The following is a 26406-nucleotide window of genomic DNA, read 5'->3' as shown; positions in this document are numbered from 1 at the left end:
ACGATCTAATAACAATGCAAACACAGCATGAAGCCAAGCAAATGATAATGAAGCTAAGTAGGTGGAACTGCTTATGTTTATCCCTTGTTACCCCTGCCTCTTTGTTCTCTCCTATGGGCTTTCCCATTGTCAGCATTTAGATTGAAAGCTCCTTGGGGCAGGGGCCTGTGTAAAGTACCAGGTACATGGATGTTACTGTAGAATAAATAATAATAATTTTTAAAAAACAGCAGCCACTTTCCTTAAGGTGTTCTACAATGTGGGAGAAAAGTCCTGCAGACCTTTTTAAAGGCATAACTAAACATTGCCAGCCAGTTCATTCCACAGAGCAGAAGCAGATGCTAGTGGGGAGAAAAACCACTTTTAGTGATGTACGATTCTTGCATCTTTCCCTGATGGAATCTTAAATAACAAGAAAAATGTTCTAGCGAAATGTGAGTGGGGTGGGCTATATAAAGAAAGTTATTTTCTAGGGCAAAGATGTCAAACTCAAATGTACTGTAGGGCCAGATTCATCACTCAGCAGTTACCAGGGGACTAGTAACTTCACTAAACAAAATCAATTCCTCTGTAATTTAACATCAGACCAACAATTCTAGCTCAATTAGATGCCCACACTGAAAAAGTGGTTATCTGTTGTTAAGATGTCAACAAAAGGTATCGTGCCTACACCCATTTTCCTTGGTGTGTCCTAAACAGAAGCCCCTGAGGCCAACATTGCCATCCCTCAAAGCCAGCCATTAAAATTTTCCAGTGGCTGCAGTTGTGGCATGTGGTAGCAGCTGTGGCTGACTCCTGCATTTGTCCTTAAAAGGGGCACTGAAGGTTGTTCAATAACGTGTGATGGTGTTGTGGAGCCAAGGAGGGCTGACATGGCCCTGGGGCCTTGTGTCTTACATAATTTGCAAGGCCTAGAACATTTAGGGCTTTATAGGTAAAAATGAAAACATCCGTGGCTTAGGTTCTGCATGCCCTGGGATTGCACAGGTAACCAGTGCAGATGATGCAGCACTAACTAAACATGCCTGTTGCTGCACCTCCATGCTCACATCTTCCCCGTCTTTCAAGAGAACAATCTGCTGCATTCTGCACTCACAATCTTCTCAGCCAAATTTCAAGGGCAGGCCAATTGAAGCACATTGTTAAAGTCCTGAGGAAGGTGTACTTGACAGAGGCAAGATCCCTTGTTCTTAGAAAAGGGCACAGCCTCTATATCAGATACATCTTATAAAAGACTTTTCTGGCCAAGGCTGCAATATGAAACTTCCAGAACAATGGCGGATCAAGGAGCACTCCTAGGTAGTCAGCCTATTCAGTTTGGGAGGTGGGGAGTCTCACCTGTCACAGGCATTTCTATCTTGCTAGAATCTTTGAACTGAACGAAAATAATAAATGCCTGCATTCCATATCAATTGGCTTAACAACATCCTCCTACTACGGCCTTCTGACACTGCCTCAGATGCTCCTGGATTGTCTGGTAATGAAAAATAGAGCCGGGTTTATGATGCTGCATTGCTGATCTGCTAATTTAAAGCCTTCAATATGAAGTACCTGAAGGCATGCATGCAGGCAAGAACTATGGAAAGAAACCATTCCTGCAGTTTTGAATTTGGCCAGAGAAAACAATACTTTTACTTGAAATTAGCTAAAAGAAACAGTATTTGGGGACAGGGCATCTCTCTAGAGATGCTGCTCTTGCCTTTGTGGATTGGTGCTGTTTAGGAGATAACATTTCTGCCTTCTGTTTTCCACCTGCTCAACTTACATATTTGTAAGCAAAACAGACACTGCAGAAGCATCACAAATCTGCAGCTTTTCTTCCACACAAAGAAGCTGAACTTGCAAAGCTACCCTCAAATTTCCACCTGCTCAAGGAAGCGAGGAGCATGAACCAGTCTGCCTACTTCTAAACGGTGATATTTAGCAGACAGAGGGCCTTTGGAAATTTCCTTGCTCATCTGTGGCCATTAAGTTAAAGATGCTGCTGATCAGTCTGCTATTGTGTCCCTGGAGAAAATTTTTGGTGATAGAATCTAATCTTGGGAGGAATAATGCCATTCCTTATTTCTCTTATCCTCCAGCACTCATATTAGTCAACCAGATGATCCTTACAGAGCCCTCTTCTGTTTGCCTCATTGTTTTGTAACCCTAATTTCACAAAGATGCAACTTTATGGTCTTACTGTCTTACAGTCTTCCAATGTACCAGTGTATCCAATACCTTTTCGGGAAACAAGCCAGTTAGGCACAGTGGTTAAGTGGTTCAGCTGCAAATCTGCACTCTACTGGTTTGAATCCCGCTATTGCCATGAGCTCAGTAGGTGGCCTTGGGTAAGCCACTCCTCTCAGCCCCAGCTCCTCAGCTGTAATGTGGGGATAATAATAACACTAACTTGTTCACCATTCTGGGTGAGGCACTAATCTGTCTAGAAGAGCAGTATATAAGCACAGGTAGTAGTAGTAGTAGTAGTAGTAGTAGTAGTAGTAGTAGTAGTAGTAGTAGTATTTGTGCTTTTCTGAAGATTCCTATCTTTCAGGCTTCTGGTTTGCTTAGTTCCATAATGGAAGGCAGAGGGTTTTCCAGTAGGCGTTGATCATTTAATTATTAATCTACGTTAGACTGCCTCGGCAAGAAGAACTGTGGACTTTCTCAGGAGAGGAGGAAGTTGGCATTATAGTTACTGAAGACTGAGGGAAGAGAACAATCTGGAATGGAGACAGAGTTTCTGTGAGGAAGGTAAGCTGCAATAGGTGACATAAAACACGTTCATGTTTTTATGTTCCCTTTTTCATCTTCTTTCTTGCCCACAAGACAGAACTACGTGTTATGTTCAGTTCATTTTAATAGAGTTTATTTTTTCTTTTGCAAATGCAGCTGCTGGTGCTGCTTTTTGAATGGAAAGAGTGAAGAGGATATTGAAGAGGACTTTTTAACCCTCTTGCTCTTGCTGCTTTTTAAACTTCTTGCTGCTTTCCTGTTGAACAACTAAGCTCCATGGATGCTTTTGCTTTTGCTGAGGAAAATTTACCAGTACCTATTATTTTGCCCCGGGATGGGTAACAATGACTTTGGGATGGCACTTTCAAGCAAGGAACAAGTTTTAAAAGTTCCTTTTCCTGCGCTGTTCTTGCTGTCCAAAAAGCAGCCACACCATCTGCATTTGGAAAACAAAAAGACAGTATTTGAAATAATCACTGCTCTAAATATTTTACACTTTATTTATTTACAATATTTACAATCCATCTTTCCGCCTATTCATGGCCACTCAGGCGGTTGACATTAGTTAGGTGGTAACATGTAGTCCCACAACTTTAATATTAAATAGTTAAAATATTAACTTTTTCTACCCCTTGTTGCAGGTTTACCACAGCAGGCGAACAACTCAGGTCATGGTCTCCGTCTGGAAGGGTTTACCTGGCATTGGCAGAGGTTGCTGGAGGCCTGTCTTTCGCTCTGCCACTGAGGACGCTCCTCCCAGCATGGCCCTCAAGGAGCATGGGCTGCACCTCTTCCGCAGTGCTGTTGGCACCGTCCTGCCAGGTCCCATGCTGAAGAAGGCTCTGGTGCTTGAGACAGGTGGACACCCCAGGCTTATGGTCCATGGTCAGCCTTTTGACCTAAGGAGGAACTTGTACCTGGTTGGCTTTGGGAAGGCTGTTCTGGGCATGGCAGCAGTGGCGGAAAGCATCCTTGGTGACCACCTTGTTAGTGGAATAATTAGTGTTCCTCAAGGCATCCAAGCAACTTTTCAGCACAAAGGAATGAGGTTAGGAAGAGTCCCCTGCTATAGGACAATAAGTACAAACTAAGATCCATGGAGCAGGAGTTCTGTCAGTCTCTAGGATTTCCCCTTGAATTCTTGACTTGACCAACTTTAGTTTCATTTTTGATTTTGTTAGCTTATGCCAGTCCCATATTTCCATCAAAAGTAGTTGGGATCTAAATCCTATCCCATAGAGCTTTTTAACCAAATAATGTGAATGGAATGAAGTACAACCTTCCAGAAAGATAGTTTCAAGAGAGTAGCCAAGTTGGTTTTTAATAGAAGAGGAAGGTTCAGGTCCAGTAACACCTTAGAGACCAACTAGATTTCCAGGGTATGAGGTTTGATTCTCCAGAGCTCATACCCTGGAAATCTAGTTGGTCTTTAAGGTGCTTCTGGACCTGACTCTTGCTGATCCAGAAAGAGAAACTCTGAAAGCAGCCAGTTCCATCTGGTGTAACTTAGGACCAAATGAGAATGTCAGTGGCAAAGCTGTGCTGTTTTTTAAATTAAAAATTATAACTGCAGGGATCCAAACTGTCAGATTTCATCCTGCCCTTCCTCCAAGGAGTTCACAACTGTAGACATGGTTCTCCCCTCCTCCATACTTTCCAAACATCTGGTGCCATTTTCACAATCTATGCCTTGCCTATCTGCTATTTGGCTTGTGAATGTGTGTGTTGGCTGGGGGACAGAGGTACCTGTAAGGGTAAATAGTGGCACAGGGGGATAAATTGGATAATTAAATAGCCTTTCCTCTTGTTCCATGGCCCTGATGCAAACAGTATCAGAGCTGCAATTTCAGGTTTAAAAACAGCAGTGGTTCTTCTGTTGCCACATCTAGATCGGCCCTTAATACCAACTGAAAGATGTCTGTGATGGTCTTTGTTCTGTGGGAGATCCAAGCACCTGCCTGCGTTGCCTTGGAGTTGAACGTTGTCATCAGACTTCTGTATAAGGAAAACACTGACCCTATAGAGCTTTTGGATTGTGTATATGCTCACTGAGCTGTTAGGTGCCAGGTCACTGATTTTGCATTTGTGAATGCAGCAAAATTGCACAGACAAAGCTAGACATGACAGGGTCGCAAAGCTGATTCATTGGTCATTGAGTAAAAAGTATAATCTGCCAGTATCAAAGAATTAATGGGAACATTAGGTGGAAAAGGTGCTAGAAAATGATAAAGTCGAGATCTTGTGGGATTTTAAAATACAAACTGATTGACACCTTGAATACAATACACCAGACATAACAGTTGTGGAAAATCAAAAAGTTTGGATAATAGACATTGCAATTCCGGGGAATGCCAGAGTCAAAGAAAAAGAACAAGAAAAAATGATTAAATATAGAGCTCTGGCAATAGAAACCACCCAACTATGGATGAAGAAGAATACAACAGTAGTCCCCATTGTCATTGGGACACAGGGAACCATTTTGAAAAAATTTGCAACTTATATGGGAAAACAGCAGCTTTCTGACATAACACCTACAGAACTGCAAAAAACAGCATTACTTGGAACAGCGTACATATTGCACCGATACCTGGCTGATACTTAGGTCTCTGGTGGAAACTTTTATCAGCTCAGCAAGGCCAATCAATGATAACATGCAATCTTTATTTATTATTGATTGTTGCATGCAATTCGAATAATAATAATAATAACAACAACATTTGATTTATATACTGCCCTTCAGGATGACTTAACACCCACACAGAGTAGTTTACAAAGTATGTCATTATTATTCCCACAACAAAACACCCTGTGAGGTGGGTGGGGCTGAGAGAGCTCCTAGAAGCTGTGACTGACCCAAGGTCACCCAGCTGGCTTCAAGCAAAGGAGTGGGGAATCAAACCCGATTCTCCAGATTAGAGTCCCGCTCTCTTAACCACTACACCCAACTGGCTGTCATGGGCAGTTAATAGGGGTCAGGCACATGTGGTTCAGGAGAGACCTGATTCTCTTTTTTTAAAAAATCTCTGCAGGGAGATGTTGCTAAAGCCTCAGAGTCGCATCCAAGTAATGGAAGGAGCTAAGCACAACCTTCCTGACAGAGAATCTCTGAATGCAGCTAATGCCATCTGGGAAATGGCTGAGGGCTTGATGGCAGAGGACCTCCTTCTGGTGCTGATTTCAGGTAATGCCTTGGACTTGAGAACAGGGTGTTGGGTGTTGCCAAGAGATCCAGCTTTCTTTTCTTCTGTTTGCCTTCTCACAATCTGTCATTCCCTTTGTCCCTTTTCCAGTCTGGTTTCTATTTTCTTCCCCTTTGTGGATGGAAGAAGCTGCTCCATAAACATGCCTGACAAACTAGGTCATTTTGCCGGTTGCAAAGGAAGCCGAACTAGAGAAAAAAGTAGCTCAGAGTAGTTCTCAATGTGACACCCATGCTGGTGGAAGCTTTGCAGTGTGTGTTTTAGAATGTGCTTTTCTAGCAGGCAGTGACCTACCCCCTGAGATGTGGCCGTCGTTCTCTGTGTGCTGGCTTTGGACATGACATCATTGCTGATGCTAGTAGCCCATGTGTCACCTGTTCTCAGCTTTCGTTGAGGAAGCTGCATTTTTGGAATGCTAGTGTGGGTTCATGCCATCTAGCTGGCTGGTGTGAACTGGTTGTTGAACTACATAAATTTCTGGCCTGATCTAGCACAGCTCCCGTGACATTCTCTGGTGGTCTAGGGAGTGGGGCAGTCTGTACTTTTGAGAACATAGCTCCTCTTCTCTGATTCAGGGTCAGTCGACTCTTTTGATCCCGGAGGGGAGGGGCTCGTTCCTGGGATTTCCAGTTTTTCTGGCCCTGCCAATGAGCAGGACATCTCCGACTATGCTCTCAAAAGAGCAGCGATTCCAGCTATGAATGACAGCAACTGACTGGGGAGAAAGGATCAGCTACTGGCTCTAGGGAAGAGTGGGGTTGGTGGCCCCTCCCCTGCTTCTTCCCGAATCACTGAGTAAGCAGCACGGAGTTACTGAGCTAACGGTCCTAGGTGCTGCCTAGGCCCATGGACTTCTGACTGCCCTCCCCTGACGAAACATCAGAGGGCAGAGGAGCTGATGGTGCTAATAATCACTAGCCCCTCGGTGCAGCACAGACTCCTTATAAGGGCCCTAGCCAGCAGGCTAGACCCCACCCACCATCAGGCTAATGGGGAGGTGCAGTTGAGTCTGCAGTGTCCCAGCATGGAGCAGGGGAAAGGCAAACAGACTGCAATCACCTCCCTCTGCTAGAACAGGCTGCAAGCCAAGACCACGTTGGCCATCTGGACCTGCTAAGACTACCCCATTCAGAGCAGGGGAGGAGAGGCCTAAAAGAGGGGAATTCCTGTTGTTCTTGCTTTTGATGCTAAACTTTGGCAGGAAGAGACTCCCTCCAATGGACATTTTTGCCAAAGCAGGCCTCGCTGCCCCTGCGGGTGTGGGAGTTGTTGTATGTGATTTGGAACTCTCCAATTCACCAGCCTCTACTTCTTCTCAAACATCACTGAGGGCTGAGGGAGAAAAGGCCCAGGATCTGGACATGACAAGTGATGATGCTAAAGCAAATTTGCTCATATGGTTTAGAACAGAGATTTAAAAAGAATTTAGGGAAGCCTTAAGGGAACAGGCCCAGGGCAGCACAGCCTGTGGATCGTCAGATAGACAGGAAAGACCTGCCCCGCCCCTCCAGAGGGAGATTGGTGTCTAAAGGAGAAAAAAGGGCCGATGTCTCACACTCTCCCCCAAGATCTAAGAGAAGGAAAATAGAGGAGGGCAAAACTCACAGAGAACATAGCCCCCTGTTAGATACTCAATCCAAGGACTCTCAGAAATCAGATTCCTCCTCAGATAGGCAAGAAGGCGTATTATCAGAGGAGGAAGTAGTTCCCACTATGTACACAAGACTCTTTTTCACAAAAACTTTATGCCAGATTGCTTCCTAAAGTATTAAGGGCACTGGAGATAACTCACAAGCCCAAGGGAAAAGAGGATCTGGATCCAGATTTCCCAGGGGGATCAGAGAGGGCTCTTCCCAAGGCAGAGGTGGCACCCCCTGGGATCCCCCTTCCAACAGCATTTTACAATCTAATAAAGGCAGAATGGGAGGCTCCAGCCAAACCTAAAGCCACCCATGCAATCTTTAATAAGTTTTATTCATTAGTGCTGGAGGCTGCTAGAAAAATCAAACTCCCTCTACTAGATGACCCAGTGACCAGCCTTGCATCCAATTCAATACTACCAATGGATGGCTGCCCAAGGACCCCTGCGACAGAAGAATAGAACAAGCTCTGCACAGAGGTTTCGAAGCATCGGCCAACTCTCTTAGAGCATCAGTGGTAAGCTCACTTTTCATGAGGGCATCATTTCCTTGGGCTTTGGATTTAACTTTAGCAGATAGCAATGTGCCTAAAGAGGTGAAGGATAAGGTCAAGAAGATTGCCCTGGTGATGGCATTCACAGTGTCTGCCTCCTTGGATGCTATGCAGCTATCTTCCAGAGCAATGGCCTTCAGTGTGACAGCCAGGTGTAACACATGGCTCAGGAACTGGGATGTCGATCCCTCGGCCAAGGCCAATGTGGCAGGAATCCCATTTAAGGGGGTAAACCTATTCAGAGAAGCCCTGAATAGGTACCTAGTGGAAGACAGAGAGAAGACAAAGGTCTTCCCCTCCGGAATCAAAAGTCAGCTGACCCTGCATCAGAGAGGAGGAACTACATTCCCAAAAGTATGGACTGCCCACTCCCGGACCACCGAGAAGGAAGTTTCATGGTAAGTGAAAACAAATCTTCCGTTCTTGCGAAAAGTGCTATAATTTATTTTATTTATTTATTTATTCAATTTATATACCGCCCATCCCAGGAGCTCTGGGCGGTGAACAGTTAAAATTGATAAAAACAAAAACTAAAATCAATATACAAATAATAAAACAAATTAACAAGGTGCAGTGGTGGGGAGAACCTTCCCCACCCCAAAGGTGGGAGGCCGACATGGCACCGCCCCCTTCAATCACCAAACGCCTGGCGGAACAGCTCTGTCTTACAGGCCCGGCGGAACGATAATATGTCCCGCTGGGCCCGGGTTTCCATTGACAGAGCGTTCCACCAGGCTGGGGCCAGGACTGAAAAAGCCCTGGCCCTGGTTGAAGCTAGGCGGGCTTCCTTAGGGCCGGGGACCACAAGTAAATATTTATTTGCTGATCGGAGCGATCTCCGGGGAACGTACAGGGAGAGGCGGTCCCGAAGATATGCCGGTCCCAACCCACTCAGGGCTTTAAAGGTAAGAACCAACACTTTGAACCTGATTCGGAATTCAACCGGAAGCCAGTGCAGCTGGCGCAGGACAGGTGTGATGTGTGACTGGTAAGGTATACCAGTCAGGACCCGTGCCGCCGCATTCTGGACCAGTTGTAGTTTCCGGATCAGGCCCAGGGGTAGCCCAGCGTAGAGTGAGTTACAGTAATCTAGCCTGGAGGTGACCGTTGCATGGATCACTGTAGCCAGGTCCTGGGGCGTCAGGTAGGGGGCAAGTTGCCTGATCTGACGAAGATGGAAAAATGCAGACTTGGCAACCGCCGTGACCTGGGCCTCCATCGATAGGGAGGATCCAGGAACACACCCAGACTCTTTACCACTGGCAAAGTTGCCAGTGGTGTCCCATCCAGGGCAGGGAGCTGGATCCCAACATCTGGCAGCCCCCGTCCCAGCTGCAGGACCTCCGTCTTCACTGGGTTCAATTTCAGCCTGCTCTGTTTCAACCATGCCGTCACAGCCTCCAAAGCTCTGGCCAGATTGTCTGGGGCCGTGTCTGGCCGGCCGTCCATCAACAGAAAAAGTTGGGTGTCATCCGCGTATTGATGACAACCCAGCCCAAACCTCCGCACCAACTGGGCGAGGGGGCGCATATAGATGTTAAATAACATTGGGGAGAGTATCGCCCCTTGGGGAACCCCGCACACCAAAGGGTGACGGGCCGATAGATCTCCCCCGAGCGCCACCCTCTGTCCCCGACCCTGGAGAAAGGAGACCAGCCACTGTAAGACTGTCCCCCTAATCCCCACGTCGGCAAGGCGGCTGGCCAACAAATCATAGTCAACCGTGTCAAACGCTGCTGTGAGATCAAGTAACACAAGCAGCGCTGACCCGCCTCGATCCAGATGCCTGCGAAGGTCGTCTGTGAGGGCAACCAAGGCTGTCTCCATCCCATGGCTAGGATGGAAGCCAGACTGGAATGGGTCCAGGACTAGAGCATCATTCAGGAATTCCTGCAGTTGTACCGCCACCGCCCGCTCAATCACCTTGCCCAGGAACGGGAGGTTCGACACTGGGTGGTAACTGGACGGGTCGGTGGGGTCCAAAGATGGTTTCTTCAGGAGGGGCCGCACTACCGCCTCCTTTAACACTCCTGGAAAAACCCCAGAGCTCAGGGAGATGTTAACAATGGCCTCCAGATGGTCCCGTAGCCCCTCCGAGCTGGCCTTCACCAGCCAGGATGGGCAGGGGTCCAGAGGACAGGTGGTTGGCCTCATCCCCTGCAGGATCCTGTCAACATCGTCCTGAGAGAGCAGCCTGAAATGGTCTAATACGGACCCAGAAGACGGCCAAGGGGTCTCCAGTTCCCTTACTGTATCAACAGTGGGTGGCAGGCCACGGCGAAGGGACAAGATTTTACCCGCAAAATAGCTCGCAAAAGCCTCGCAGCCAATAGTTGAATTAAGAATTTGGTGGTCTCCCTGAGAGAGGGAGACCAAGGACCGAACTGTTTGAAATAATTGAGCCGGGCGTGAGCTAGCGGATGCAATGGAAGCAGCAAAGAAATCCCTCTTTGCTGCTTTCACTGCCACCTCATAGGCTTTCATAAACGTCCTATAAGATGTTCTTGCCTCTTCGTCGCGCCCCCGCCTCCACACTCGCTCTAGTCGTCTCAGAGACCGCTTCATCTGGCGAAGCTCCTCGGTAAACCAAGGAGCTACCCGTTTGCGGGCTTGGAGAGGACGGCAGGGGGCAATAGCGTCGATGGCTTCGGAAAGACGGCCATGCCAATTATCCACCAGCTCATCTAACGTACTGCCAGGGGGCATCGGATCCCGCAGAGCCGCCTGGAAACCAATTGGATCCATAAGCCTCCGCGGGCGAGCGTAAATCCGCTCACCGCCCACCCGGGAAAGGAGCGGCATGCTCAGACGAGCCTTCAGAACGAAGTGATCTGACCATGGCACTGCATCGTAGGCATCCAGGACCACCATCATCCCTGCCCCAAAAATCAAATCCAGCGTGTGACCTGCTTGATGCGTGGGAGCCGAAACAAACTGGGAGAGTCCTAGGGCCGCCATGGAGGACACCAGGTCAATGGCCTGCATGGAGGCATCGTCGTCAGCATGGACGTTGAAATCCCCGAGAACCAAAAGTTTCGGGAATTCCAAGGCCCAGCTGGCCACCGCCTCCAAGAGACCAGACAGGGAAGATGCAGGTGCAGTAGGCGGTCGGTACACCACGCATATTGCCAACCTCTCCTCGGCGTCCAACACTAGGCCCACACAATCAATGCCAGTAATTTTTGGGGTGGGGAGTGGTCTGAAGGAGAAAGACTCCCGAATGAGCAAAGCCACGCCTCCCCCCGACCACTTGTCCGGGACTGGTGGAGGACCGTATAACCTGGGGGGGGGCTAGTTCTTTCAAAGCGACCGTCTTGCCCTCCCTCACCCATGTCTCGGTCACGCAAGCCAGGTCCACATTCAATGCTGCAAGATAATCTTGCAGCGTTTTGGTCTTATTATTTATGGACCTGGCATTGCACAGCGCCAGTGTCGGAGAGTGGTTTAATACCCTAGCCCCACAACAGGTATATCTTGGGATGGGACGCAGATTGGAAGGGCACCGAGCCCTACCATGTCTCAATGCCCTTCCCTTCCATAATCTGCTCCCACCACCATACCTCCCGCATCCCCGGATCACTGGGATCCCCGACCCCAAGCCGGCCTCCTCACCAATGAACATAGTGCTAACCCACCACCCTCACAAAATCAACAGCCCACCAACTATCACAGACTAAGCTATCAAACATACACAAAACCCCAATACCCTACCAAATTAACAACATAGACTACAGTAACTAACACACATAGTATAAAAACAATAAACAGTAACAAGGCGAGCAGTCCCCTAGCAGCAGTCTTATAGGCTGGAGCAGCAAGGGGCGGGGCCGGGCAGATAGAAAGCCCAGCCCTTGATGGAAGCAGCTCCCTTGGCAGCAGCAGCAGCAGCAGCAGTGCAGGCTACAACAACCTTGTAGGCTGGAGCAACAAGGGGCGGGGCCGGGCAGATGGAAAGCCCAGCCCTTGATGGAAGCAGCTCCCTTGGCAGCAGCAGCAGCAGCAGTGCAGGCTACAACAACCTTTGTAGGCTGGAGCAACAAGGGGTGGGGCCGGGCAGATGGAAAGCCCAGCCCTTGATGGAAGCAGCTCCCTTGGCAGCATAATTGGGAATAGTTATTGTGAAGATTTTCCCCAGGCCTCAGTGGCAGGACGCTCTGACTTGTGTTGTCAACGTCTCTGATTTCTCATCACCAGCCTCACTCGGACGTGTTCCCTTCACCAACCTGGCCATTCTCTGTGAGGAAATAGTTCTCTGGTATACCATCTGTGAGGGGAAAGGGTGGTGGGGATTCCCTGGACCTTGTCTACCCTGGGGGTTCTGAGTTTGCCCACGCCCTTCGACTCTCTGCCCAGGGAGGTAAGCCATTGCTGGCTGGGTGCCAGCTCTTGGCCCTCGCTGGAGCCTTCTTGCTTCTTTTCTCCTCCACTTGTCTGCTTTCCTTCTTGTGCTTTGCACCTCGCTCGTTCTCTCCCTCTCTCCTCACCACCACCACCTCTTTTCTCTCTTCCAGCCTCCCTTTTGAACCTTCCCTCTCTCTGCCTCGACTTCGCCCCCTCAACGGTGTCTCGGTGTTTCTCCTCACCCATCCCTGTGCCCTTCTGGCTTGGCTGTGTAGGGCGTCTCTCCGCTGTTCGCCCCCCGCGGCTTTCGCCTGAGCCTCCATGGCCATCCTTGAGGTCCACCCCTGCTGTGGTCCACAGCGCCGTGCTTCCGAACTGAAATCGTAGCTCCCTGAATCCCCTGCTGACGTGAGCCACCACAGTCAGTTTAAACATTTCTAATACTGAGCACTTTTTGTCACCTTAGTAACATACATTTCTAATTCCGCCATGTAGTTATGCCAGTTTTTTCCTCTGCAGTTTTTTCCTTTTTATTGTCTCTGATTCAACTTTTCCTGACTCATTTTTCTAACAAAGTAGTTTGAGATCTGAGGATCTCACATGGTAAATAATATCTGGGTTAGAGTTCTATTGTTGCATTGTTATTTCCTCAAGTCTCACAAAGCAGTGGTCTTGCTTCTGTTTCTCACAACACTTGCTTGTATTTGGAAGTAGCAAGACAAGATTTGTCCAGGAGGTGGCAGTCCTGACTCAGAAAATTGTAAAGCAGAGGCCTAGGTATGAAAACGTTAGTTACATTAAAGTTAAAGAAACTTGTCCATGGTTTGCTTTGATTGGAATGTGAAGCAACTCATCAGGATGTTCTCTGATTTCTTGATTTTGGTTTTTAAGGGAGAGACATTTTCACAATTTCAAATTGGATATAGATAGTTAATCTGTTGTAGCAAAATTTGTACGCCCCTTAATTTAATGTGGCATGAGCTAAAGCCTGTTTCATCAGATATATAATGTGCATCCTTGCTCAGCAGTTATATCTACTCACTGAGGGAAAAGCATGTGAAAAATAGAGATTAGAATACCTGAAAAGTAGGAAGCATTGTTTGTCACATCTCTGTGCAAAAAGTATAGTGGCCTTTTGCAAGAACTTAGTTGGTGACAAGGAGGTAACCTTCTTATGTGAAGCAATTTCATACCTGTAGGAGCAAAGAAAGGTGATGCATGGCAGTGTGCTAGCAGAATAGCCTTTAAAAAAACTATTTTGCTAGAAAGAACCATAATTGCTGCTAGAAGTAGTGTTATATGGTACAGAAATGGATGGAGAAGAGTTGCATCTGGAACAAAATTCAGAGAACTAGAGGCACTTTGCCTGTGTAGTATTCAAAATGCCTTTTAGATAAATATGCACAACTCCATGTGCTTATCAAACTGGAAGTAATGTTGCCCTGAGACCATGAACAGTATGTAGCTCTATATGATGGATTTTCCCCGTTTACTTCACATAGGGTCTTGAGCCACTGAAGATCTATTCAATAAAACATTCTCTTGCTGATATTCCTTAGGCTTAGGTCTGATAACACATTTTAAAACACCTAGCAGTACAAAATGCTTTAAAACTATAGATTCCTGTTCCCTCGTCTCTGTAACTACGCATGACTGCTGAAAGTATGTTTAAATTTAAAAAAAAAATGTTTCCCAAGATAAACAGTCTGGGCTTGTGTGGGCCTGAAGGAAGAGGGGCTTCTGGATCAAAATGCCTGTCTGTGTGCCATCCTGCTTCTCATTTTGATAATGGAAGAGACCACCACCGTTGTTATGGAGCTTAGGGGTCTCTACTCCCTAAGGCATCCACACTGTTCATACATAGAAATGTCACATGTAAAAACAGAAAGCAAAGGTGTATTTGTGTGGATGTGAACGTATTCACAGACTCCTATTTCAGTATTGCTATATTTATCTCTGGGAGAGCCCTTCCTTAAGGACACTTTACATGTTTAATTGTTCTCCCAAGTCCCCTGTAATCTTAGTGAAGGTCCTTCAGCTTCAAGGGGTGCAAGAGAATTCTGCACCATTGTTCAGTCTGCCAGAGAGAAAGTGCTATTTGGTAGCAATTTTCTTGTGCTTTCTCTTGCCTTTTAGCACTTTTTTTCTGGAAAGGCCTGTAGACACCTTAAAATTTGCCATTGCAAAACTCCTATTTAAAAAAATCCACCTGCTGGTTAGATCCTTGTGACTAATGAAACGTCATGCTTTCCCTCCATGTGTTTCAGGTTCATCATATTTTGCAGATGGTGTCTTACATCTCAGAGTGATTATCCTTTAACTATAGTGTTGGAATTCATACTGTGCTACAGAGTTGCCCTCTCCTCTTTTTGCAACTCTCTTGATCACATCTCATCCTGTTAGTTGTGATCAGACATCCATTGCCCAAGCTCCAAATGTGCCCTGTTGCTTGAGCTATTTTCTCTTGCCTTCGTTGACCCTCTCCTTCCCATCCCTCTGTGTCACTTGCCATAAGCTTTTAGCTGCAGTTCACTTCTCTGTTTCTATATTTAGTTTGGACTACTGGTGCTGTATTTTTTTGAAAGCTCTTCTCATTAGGAATGAGGTCAATAAAACAATGAAGACTGCAAATCCTTCCTCTGTCTTTCTCTCCCCTCTGGAGCTGTCCTGTTTTCTCTAGTACCGAAGCAGCTAACTCAGTTGAACTGGAAGGTAAACATCCCCATCTAGCAAACCATTATTCATCACAGAAAGTCATTGGGTTTAATGTGTGCAAAAGTAGGAGGTTACTTGAAAAAATTACTTTTTGCCACCCAATCCCATTGTGTCATCCCTTCATTTCTTACATGTCAGGCTTCTCACCTGAACCATCCTTGCTTGCCTCTAGTTGGAACTGTCCACTCCAGACCTGAGCACCTCCTGAAGCTCCCAGTTCCTCCCTAAGCCCCTTCTCATATATGCCTCCAATACAGCTCCTACCCTCCTCTGCATGCCTCAGTATCCTTGTCACTGAAATCTCCTTCTCTAGAGATCATCACACCTCATTCCACACCTTTCCATCTGAACAGCAAATGCCACCAAACTACACATTCCCCACTCAGCTGCTCTGTTTTCTCCAATGCACTACACTCATCTATACTTTCCCCACCCTTGGGGAACTGATTTAAAGGGAATGGGGGAAGAGGCTGATGCTAAGGGCATGGAGGAGCAACCATTTTTACAGTACGAGCATCACTTCCTAGCCAGGAGGTAGATCTTGTCTGAATTCCCTGGAGAAAATACAACTTCTCTGCTTTCCTTTTCCCACTGTAGCCTGAAATACCCCCCTCCCCCAATATGCTGCTCTTAAAAGATGGGGGACCCTCCCAGGAGCAGCATGAGGAAGGAGCTAAAGGCACAGGAGACCCCAAAGGGCCTGATGAAGCCCCTAAGTCTTGTTTCAGCTTTGCTGTAGATGCTTCTTTGCTGCTGCCCTTATTTCTCTTATTCTTGTTTCTTGGCTAAACGGACTCTGAATCCTGATTAGTTTGAGATCCAGAAAAACAAGGATCAGGAATAGTAGGCAGCCACATCTCTGTAAGGGAAGGAGTCTCCCAACCAGTGGCATAAGCAAAATGGTGGCTTCCAGACTAATCTGGTAGCGTACAAAGTTGCATACATCCAGGCTTGCACATCCATCATCCAGGAAGTAGTGCTACAAAGCTACCTTGTAGTGCTACTGCATACTGATGGCTGTTCAGAACTTGCTTTACAGAGTTTGCAAGGGAAGGAAGGAGCAGAGGGGATAGAAGCTAGCAAGTGGGAAGAAACTCTCACTACCCTCTATACCAATCTCTTTGTATTTTTCCTCACTAATTTAGCACACAAATATTCTTGAACACATCTGTTGCTTAAGCAATATTCAGGCCTTCTTGTAAATTCAGTTTCTTAATGCTGAACTTCATCATCCCTTTCCTTACTCTTAGAGACAAAGTCTGATCATTTGTGATACTGTGGCAATCTTCAATTCATCTTTAAAACAAGCCTGATCATTTCATTGGCTGACTTCTCCCCATCTTCCCAATTCCTATTGCATTGCCTTTAGACCCTTACAGCAGTTTTTGATCGTTGACTTGTCCCCCCACCCTTAAGATGCTTTTGTGCCCTTATGAATGAGCAACAGTGGATAATGACCCATTGGTCAGACAAACATTTACAATCTTCAGGGAAGCAGCAGGTCAAGCTATCCATATTTAGTCCCTCTTAAAAGGTAGTCTCCCAGATAACTCATTATGTTTTGTCCTTTGGGAATAGCAAAGCTCCGCCTTTTCCCTTTTGTTGTGCATGTTAGATACTTTTCCACCATACTTTCCACTTTGGTCTGGGCTGAAAGTTCTTCTTGGACTCACGTTTCACTGTAAGATGTATCAACCTGCCATCTGTATCTATTCCTCAGTGCTGAATACAGCGTTACCTACTTTTTCCAAACAATCACATTTCTGTTCAGACCATAAAGATATCTTCCATGGATAGCTTGTAAGTTTCAGTATGTTATGGTTAGTCCTCTGTCCTTTGGATGGTTCTTTGTTGTCATGCTGCCAAAACCATTATCGGAGGACCTGGTTATCTGAGGCCCAGACTAGATGTCATGTTGAGGACTTGTGATCAGATCCCATGATGTGTAGTTTAGCCTTGAAGAGCAGCTATGAGAGGTCCTAATTTTGATTGGGTGTGTGGAACTGGGGAGGGTAAGATTTAACACTTCCCTTCCAGCCTTTTCCCAAGGCCAGTGCTGCCACTCTCCAGCTACCCCAACAGAGGAAAAAAGATGTGCAGAGAGAAGGTATCTGTCCCTCTCCCACCCCCACTGGACCTAATGGAAGTACGGGGCGCTGTGTTCAATCATGGGAAATGTGTGTGTGGCAGGATAGCTTAACCCCTCTTTTCCCAGTACCATGATGCTGATACAGATTGGGCATTGTGACCGAACTGCTTTGTCCTCCCTATCTGCTTCCATTGTTCCAACCAAGGCCCCAGGGTTGACAAAGGCTCTCATGCAGTCAGGGCGGGCATAGGAGCAACTGGCAGCCTGAAGGACAGGGCTGGGGCCACAGCCACCTGCTGCAGTCTAGGTAAGCCCAAGAGAAGCAGTGCTTCCAGTTTTGCCCTGACACTAATACACAACTACTCTCCTTCAACACACATGGAAGACGTAGGTTCTTGCATCAGGTCCTTTGGTTTCTCCACAAGGTCCTAGTGTTGGTAATGTTTACTGGCCCAGGACTGTCCTAAGTCACTATCATTGAGTATTAATAATGCATTCAGAGGGGCTTTCCATAGGATTCTGTATTTTAACTACTAGGAATGAAAGTACTGTTGGTAGTCATTCCAGTAAGCTATGTGCATGGTTTTCATTCACTGGGGAAAGAGAGAGAAATGCTGGCTGCAAAATCTCTCTCTTTGGTACCTGTTTCCTGCCTACAAGCAGCTTGTCTCTGGGTTGTGAGGATCAATTTTGCTGTATAAAAATGTCATCACTGTGATGTTCTTCTGCGTTTTAGGAGGTGGGTCTGCACTTTTGCCTGCACCTGTCCCACCAGTCACCCTTGAAGAAAAGGAGGCTGTCACCAAGCTTTTGGCTTCGAAAGGAGCCACCATTCAAGAGCTTAACACCATTCGGAAAGCACTGTCTTTGTTAAAAGGTGGGGGACTGGCTCGGGCTGCCTCTCCAGCACAGGTGCGTATGAATGGTTGCCTTTAACCATGGATTCTCTGAATGTTTGAAAGGGTCATTCTTTATAGCTTCAGCTCAGATGGAGAGTGGTGGAAACAGATGTGATGGGTTCAGAAGGACTGGGCACTTTCAGCCCTTATCAGTGTCAATGAGCGCAAATCCAGTCAGCTCTACTCTGTGCCAGGAATGCTGATAAGTAACTACAGTGACTTCCCCCGGTAAATACTAGCAGAAAAGGAACGAGAGAAGAAGTCCCGCCCAGGGGAGAGTAATAATAGCTGATAGTCAGAAAGACCAAAGAATCATATATTGAAATAAATCATACACTAACAATACCATGTTCAATGTGTAAGCAACAAGCTTATTTCCTTTAACAGTGTATAATTCTAACAACATTAATAAATGTATTTACAACTGACTGTCTATCAATTCATAAGTATAATCAACAAACAAGAGTCCCACTCTTGAAGTTCCAGGGGTGTAAATGCAAATAGTAGCCAAGTAAGTCTCTGAAGTTATATCACTTTAAATGGTCGCGTCTTCTCTTGTCTTCTTAACTGGAGGTGCGGAGAAGATGGAAATGCAACAAAGGGAAGATGAAAATCCCAAGAAGATGCCCAGAACTGGGGCCGGCAAATTTTCACTCAGCTCTTCGTCATCAAAGACTTCATCGGGGCAATCAATGTTTTCTCTACACAAAATATAAAGAATTGCATACACCACCATTTTAAGTTTGATAAGCATTATTTTAAAAAACATTGTTTTAAACCCAAACGAAACATTTCTGCCATCATTTGCTTACCCGTGAAGATCCTTATTCCGTGCAAGCCATTTATAACGCCCAAAAATGACGCGGAGCAAAACCAACGTGCCACTCTCAAAAGCATTTACACTTATATACAGTTAATCACAATCTATATCCTATTGTTGTCCCCACAATAGGATATAGAAAAACCTGTAATATTAAGGATATGTTGGTACATTCTACTTTGCATCCAGCAAGTGCGCAGAATGACCCGGTTGTTCCACTTCCCCTGCCTCATGGTACATATAGATGAGCACATTGCGCAGCATGTAGGTTTATTGTGACGGGATACAGTTGAACTAGTATACCTCAAAAATAAGTTGCAGTTAAAACAATTTATCACCTGCCAGACATCTGGCGTTGTCTACTTGATTGTTTGCCCTTGCCCCAAGTTATACGTGGGAAACACAATTAGACCCCTACGTATGAGGATATTAGAGCATGTCTCTAGAATCAGGCATCAAGTGTTCGAAGCAAGAAGTTCGAAACAGGATCTCCTACGAAAGGAAGCTATGTGGATACATTCATTAGACACAGTGAGCAGAACCACAAGTGACAAAAGGCACAGATTGGACACTTGTCAGCTTCCCTCAAGTTTTGATGGGAAATGTAGGCATCCTGGTCTCGCAGCTTCGCTCTCTGACTGCTGCCCAATGGCCTTTTCAACTGTCACTTGTCCAACATTCTGCCAAGCTGCCTACATTTCCCATCAAAACTTGAGGGAAGCTGACAAGTGTCCAATCTGTGCCTTTTGTCACTTGTGGTTCTGCTCTATGACACCAAAAGGTCTAAATAATGAATTATCCCTGAAGAGTTTCCTGGGTTAGTACCATTATAGACTCGGTGTGTACTGTTGCTTTAATGTAATGGATAATTAACTGTATATAAGTGTAAATGCTTTTGGGAGTGGCACATTGGTTTTGCTCCACGTCATTTTTGGGCGTTATAAATGGCTTACCCGGAATAAAGATCTTCACGGGTAAGCAAATGATGGCAGAAATGTTTCGTTTGGGTTTAAAACAATGTTTTTTAAAATAATGCTTATCCAACTTAAAATGGTGGTGTATGCAATTCTTTATATTTTGTGTAGAGAAAACATTGATTGCCCCGATGAAGTCTTTGATGACGAAGAGCTGAGTGAAAATTTGCCAGCCCTAGTTCTGGGCATCTTCTTGGGATTTTCATCTTCCCTTTGTTGCATTTCCATCTTCTCCGCACCTCCAGTTAAAAAGACAAGAGAAGACACGACCATTTAAAGTGATATAACTTCAGAGACTTACTTGGCTACTATTTGCATTTACACCCCTGGAACTTCAAGAGTGGGACTCTTGTTTGTTGATTATACTTATGAATTGATAGACAGTCAGTTGTAAATACATTTATTAATGTTGTTAGAATTATACACTGTTAAAGGAAATAAGCTTGTTGCTTACACATTGAACATGGTATTGTTAGTGTATGATTTATTTCAATATATGATTCTTTGGTCTTTCTGACTATCAGCTATTATTACTCTCCCCTGGGCAGAACTTCTTCTCTCGCTCCTTTTCTGCTAGGAATGCTGATAAGGCATAGATGGTGGGATGCCTCAAAGGCAATTCCAGCAATACTGACCTGAAAGACCATCTGACAGCTATGCAGGTCCTAAGCAGGTTTTCCACTTCCAAATTACATCAGGTGCAAGGTGTGTGTCTAGGAAATCCAAAATGATGCACCCAGAATGAATTATGCAAAATGAGAGAGAGGGAGAAAGAGAGAATGTTATTCTGATTGCTAGTTTTTACACAATGTGGTTGGGGTTTTTTTGGAAAATTGGCAAGGACAGAGATGCAAGAGAGCTTGGAGGAAAGGTTCATGTGGACAGAAGGAAAACAAGCCGGCCATTAGGGAGCCCATTCAGAGTGCAGAAGCGTGCTGGTATGTAAACCTGCAGGAGCCAACTCTTTTCCTCTGAAGCTCTTAACAGACATTTTTGCCTGTTTTCAAACTACTTCTGCATAAGCATGAGGGCTCAGAAGCCACTTTTTCAAAAATCAAAAGCAATAGATTCCAACCTCTTAACTGAACAGGTGGCTTCAACAGAGGAGCTGAAATTCAATGCTAAAAAACCCAAATTATGAAATCAAAAATCCCAATGTATGCAGCAGGAACAAATTATGTGAATGGAGTATATATGTATAGTTACTTAATTCACATTTTCTATGGTTTGCATAGTTGCCCCATGATGGCTCTGTGTGTGTGTGTGTGTGTGTGTGTGTGTGTGTGTGTGTGTAATTGTAATGCTTTTGATTTGCTTTTTCATAAAGCGTTTTTTGACTTGCATTTAAGCCATGGCAAGTCAAAAAGAAAGGGGGGAAATCCTCCCTTCACAGACTAGGAAAGAGGAGCAGTTTCTCACCAGAAAAGGAGGAGTAGAGATGAGTTCCATTAGAGTATCAGGAAAGGAGCTGAAAGTGGCTCCGCACTCTGTGGCAGTTGCTGGGTCTGCACCAATATTTCCCAGAGCAGATGTGGAGCCAAAGGCATACATGGTGCATGGTTACTTAAAATACCTGTGTACCTACCCCAGCCCATCTTGAGAACCTTTCCACATACTTAGAACATGCCTTATTCTGCTCATGCTGAGTCACATTTGCATATACATCACTCGCAGCATGATCCTAAGCATTTTTCTCTCAGAAGTCAGTTTCACAGATTTTAAATCAACTTGGTCCCTAGTAAGGCTGATTAGGATTATAGCCTCCTCTGTCATTCTCAGCTGAAAATGCCTCCTCCATTGAAACCTGTTGTTTCTGAGCTAATAGGGAAAGTACACTCTGTGGTGTTTGATCTGTAATGGCTTTTCTGAAAACACAACTCACTGCTTGACTGAGTGATTAACACACACAGGAGAAATCACCCTCTGTTGCGGTTAAGGCCCAAATTCAGGACTGCCACTGTTGGTAACATTCATGATCATCCTTGTACTGTATGAACTGCCTCCTTTGCTTCCAGGTGTTGAGCCTCATCCTCTCGGATGTCATTGGGGATCCTGTGGACCTTATAGCTAGCGGCCCCACGGCCACTAGTTTTCACAATGTCCAGGACTGTTTTCAGATACTGGCCAAATACAATCTGACTAACTTCGTGCCAGAGTCTGTACGGACAGTACTTTCCAGCTTAGCTACAGAAGGTGGCCCTCCCAGAAACTCTGCCTATGTCCACAACATCATCATCGGCTCTAACAGACTCGCTTTAGAGGAGGCCAAACACCAAGCAGAGAATCTGGGCTATCTGACTCTGGTTCTGAGTGATGCAGTGAGTGGGGAGGTCGGCACTGTTGCTCGCCTCTACAGCCTTTTTATTCAGCTCGTTTGCTTGAGAGCTGCTGGAGATGACTCTTTAAAAGGCAAGGCGAGAGAAGCTCTCTCAGCCCTCACAGCAGAGCTGGAGATTCCAGGCTTGAATCTCATTGACACTTTAAATGTTTTGCAAGGATCCCAAGCAGAAAGACCCATTTGCCTTTTGGCTGGCGGGGAGACCACAGTGCAGCTCCAAGGAACTGGGAAAGGAGGAAGGAACCAAGAGCTGGCTCTGCGAGTGGCTGTGGAACTGCACAGGGTGAAGTCATCTGGGGGTGGCAGCTTCCTTGAGAAATATGAAACCGTGTTCCTGAGTGGAGGCAGCGATGGACAGGATGGGCCAACAGAGGCAGCGGGAGCCTTTTCTAGCCAGGAGCTGGTGAGCGAGGCTGAGCAGGGAGGTTTCAACGTGGATGCTTTTTTGAGCAATAATGATTCATACACATTCTTCACCAGGTTCCAGAGTGGGCATCACCTTCTGATGACAGGCCTCACAGGCACAAATGTCATGGACATTCACATTGTCTTAATCAGAGCCAGAAGTGGTTAGCAATGGCACCAGACAGCTGAGGAGGAGCATCAAAATTAAGGGCAAATCCAGACTGCACACAATGGGGAATGCTGCCCTCCAAATTGCTAACATCAAGGACATAATGGAAGGCTACTTAATTAAACACACACTAGACATTCCATTTCCTTTAATTAGTCTGAAACAAAAGGTAACCCTAGCAATAGTATCCTGGATGTCAAGGCTGTAAAAGCACCTTCTTGCCTGCAACTAGTACTGTGCAGGTTGCAGTAACAGAAAGCTATGATTTCAAGCACATCATTATATGCTAGTTTGGTAAGAATGGTATTTTATTCTAACATTAAACAGCTATCACACTTCAGAAATTAACAGGTTCGTTGATGTGAGGTTTCATAGACAATAGTCTGCTTGAGCTGAATGCTTCTGGTGCTGTCAGGCCTCAGGGTCTTATTGCCACACATTGAGCAGAAAACGTGCCTTTGCTTGGACTCTGTTTTCATCCACGATTTGGCTTGTTGCTGCTCTGTGTACACATAGGCTATACAACAAAAAACAGCTATCTTTGGAGGTGTTCATAGCTCTGCTCCTGTCCAGTTAGTGGTATACTGGAAGTAATTTTATGATTTGTGGAGTCAGAAGCATTCAAACGTCTCGCATATGTTTGTCAAACAAGCAGATTAGGATGACGACCATGGTAAATGCTTGTCTTTTGATCCTGCAGCGCACAATCCAAAGGGAATTAGATTTCTTCCCAACCTAAGGAAGGAAGAAATCCAAGACCCACAAAATCCAGATGCTAAAAAAACCCCAAAAACTTAAAGCAAAATCAGCATTGTATCATACCTATATGGTGCAATGCCTGCATTAGGCCTGTGTGAAAGCATGCTGGAAAATATGTAAGCTTATTATGTATATTTTTTTTAAAAAATATAGTGTGACCACCATGCCATATCGTAATATAATCCTTTTAATGTAACAAGATCAGTCTGTCTTTGAATTCTCTGTAGGTATTATATAGTTTTTACATGTATGTAAGTCTGTTGTAGGCCAAACAACCCCTCCAGACACTCACAGCTAAGTGTTAATCATTCTCTGTTGGAAAAGTGGCTTTCTTCCTTCCTCCCTCATAATGACTCATATGTAAGGTTTTGTCCAATATTTAATATAAAATCAAAATATTTCCAGATTTCTTCTAAATCACATGGTCTTATGAGATCATTATATTTCATGAAAAAGTATACCTGTGGCTCCCTTTTTTGCCTCAGTTTTTTGCACATTTGAGCACTTCTGACTACAGGTGGAAGTCTTGTGCAACTGAGACAGGCTCTTTTTTTCTGGAAAAAGGCATTGGATTCAGACTTGTGTTGGTTTTGATTCTTGTATTTAGTATCTCTAAATCAACGTAGTTAAACTGGAGCACATTTTATGTTCTTCTATTTTCTAATATATTTGACTTGATTTCTTTAAGAATATACATGAATTTTGTGCCAGGGGATTTAGAAACTCTGGCCTGAACACACATATGCCTTGACACAGTTGGTTCTGGATTTGTGAAAGGGGATCGCACTCAAAGAGTGGTGGTCAACGGCAGTGGGGTGCTGCACGGCTCGGTTTTGGGCCTGGTACTTTTCAATATTTTTATCAATGATCTGGATGAAGGAGTGGAAGGGCTGCTCATTAAATTTGCTGATGATACCAAATTGGGGGGAGTAGCAAACACCCAAGAAGATAGAATTAAAATTCAACAAGACCTGAATACTCTGGAGAAGTGGGCAGCTGTGAATAGGATGCAATTCAACAAAGACAAGTGCACAGTATTACATCTGGGCCACACAAATGGGAAGCACAGATACTGGATGGGGGATACACTTCTGGGCAGTAGTATATGTGAAAGGGATCTTGGGGTAAGAGTGGACTGTAAACTAAATATGAGCAGTCAGTGTGATGCGGTGGCAAAAAAGGCTAATTCAATCTTGGGTTGTATCAAAGGGGCCATAGCGTCGAAATCGCAGGAGGTCATAGCCCCTCTCTATACTGCCTTGGTCAGGCCACACCTGGAGTATTGTGTGCAGTTCTGGAGGCCTCACTTCAAAAAGGATGTGGCCAAAATCGAGAGGGTGCAGAGGAGAGCGACGAGAATGATCAGGGGTCTGGAGACTGAGCCCTATGAGGTAAGGCTGAGGACCTTGGGGATGTTTAGTTTGGAGAAGAGGAGGTTGAGGGGGGACATGATTTCTCTCTTTAAATATTTGAAAGGCTGTCATTTGGAGGAGGGCAAGGAGTTGTTCCAGTTGGCAGCAGAGGGTAGGACCCGAAGCAATGGGCTTAAATTACATGCACAAAGGTACCGGCTGGATATTAGGAAAAACTTTTTCACGGTCAGAGTAGTTCAAAAGTGGAGCTCCCCCTCACTAGCAGTTTTCAAGAAGAGGCTGGATGAATACTTGTCAGAGATGCTTTAGGCTGATCCTGCACTGGGCTGGGGGTTGGACTAGATGGTCTGTATGGCCCCTTCTAACTCTATGATTCTATGATAAAATACCATAATGAAGGTATACAGAAGCTTCATAGCAGTTCACCTTCTGTTTACATTAGCTAGGTATCTCTACCTACCATTTTTCTAGGCATGTAGTAATGTGATGGCAGCTGTCCCATATGAAATGTCATTGGATAAGCCTTCTGCATGTTAAGTCACCCCAGCTGATAGGGGAAATCTTATTTTGTTCACCCAAAGAGTCTCTGACAGAAGAGCTTTGATCACATGTGCTCCAAATTCAGTAAGGCTGTGACCCTTTGATCTTCGAGTAAGTACTTAACACCAAAGTGGCATGTATTATTCTTGCGCTATAGAAAGTATGGTATGAAATATAGACCAGATGTCTTAGCATAAATATAATCTGACCCTGTGCCTTTTGCTCACCCTTTGTGATGACATTTTCTTGCTGGTTGATATTTCATGGGAGGATGCACAGTGTAATGTGGATGCTGTGAGCACTCCATGCATTGTTTTGCAAACTGGGCAGAAAACAATGCAGCTTCAAGTTTGTGACCTTTTTAACTGTATAAAGTCAGAAGTCACTGTCACTCTGATTAACTCCTCTAATCCCAAAGAACAAAAAGCCTGCAGAGTCAACTGTCCAGACCTCAATGTGCTATGCAGCAAAATGCAGACAATTATTTGAGCATCACCAGCCAGTTTGCTGAGACAAAGCAAATGAACAAAACCAGCCTATTTGTCTCATAAGAGTCATGTGAATCACAGTCATTATCATAGATTGGGGAGGTTTTTAAAAGAATATACTCTTCTTGCCTCAGCACCTCTGTGGTGGCTGTGCACTCCATGTTTGGTTTGAAAGTTCTTGACTGGGTCTAAGAAGACTCAGGAGCAAATGAAAATATTACTATCTCTATGAGTTGCCTACATTGGACTAAAAGTTCTTTTTCTGGGAGGATTATAATGTATCCATTCCATGATTGTGTATAACATCTTGATGTCCACTTTGTGCATGGTCAGGCAGTTTGTATTAAATAGTTATATTTTTGGTGTGCATCACATGAAAGTATAC

At 45.3% G+C, this 26406-nt stretch overlaps 1 protein-coding gene across 2 annotated transcripts in view; it reads left to right on the top strand.

The window, feature by feature from the left end:
- GLYCTK (glycerate kinase) overlaps positions 1–24917 on the top strand; it is a 39487-nt gene extending 14570 nt beyond the window's left edge. The window contains exons 2-7 of one of the 2 annotated variants that reach the window (XM_054975280.1): positions 2619–2736; positions 3360–3766; positions 5748–5899; positions 17993–18168; positions 21965–22690; positions 24830–24917. In XM_054975280.1, coding sequence (XP_054831255.1) covers positions 3390–3766; positions 5748–5899; positions 17993–18168; positions 21965–22690; positions 24830–24838 — 1440 coding nt within the window. In that variant the 5' untranslated portion in view covers positions 2619–2736; positions 3360–3389 and the 3' untranslated portion in view covers positions 24839–24917. Of the gene's footprint in view, positions 1–2618; positions 2737–3359; positions 3767–5747; positions 5900–17992; positions 18169–21964; positions 24165–24829 lie in introns of those variants that run through there. The other variant, XM_054975279.1, reaches the window with a different exon arrangement.
- Positions 24918–26406: the final 1489 nt, after the last annotated feature.

Source organism: Eublepharis macularius, chromosome 4 (genome assembly GCF_028583425.1).
Source record: "Eublepharis macularius isolate TG4126 chromosome 4, MPM_Emac_v1.0, whole genome shotgun sequence".
NCBI lineage: Eukaryota > Metazoa > Chordata > Lepidosauria > Squamata > Eublepharidae > Eublepharis > Eublepharis macularius.
Note: the sequence above shows the minus strand (reverse complement) of the source record. Positions and strands in the feature narration are given on the sequence as shown.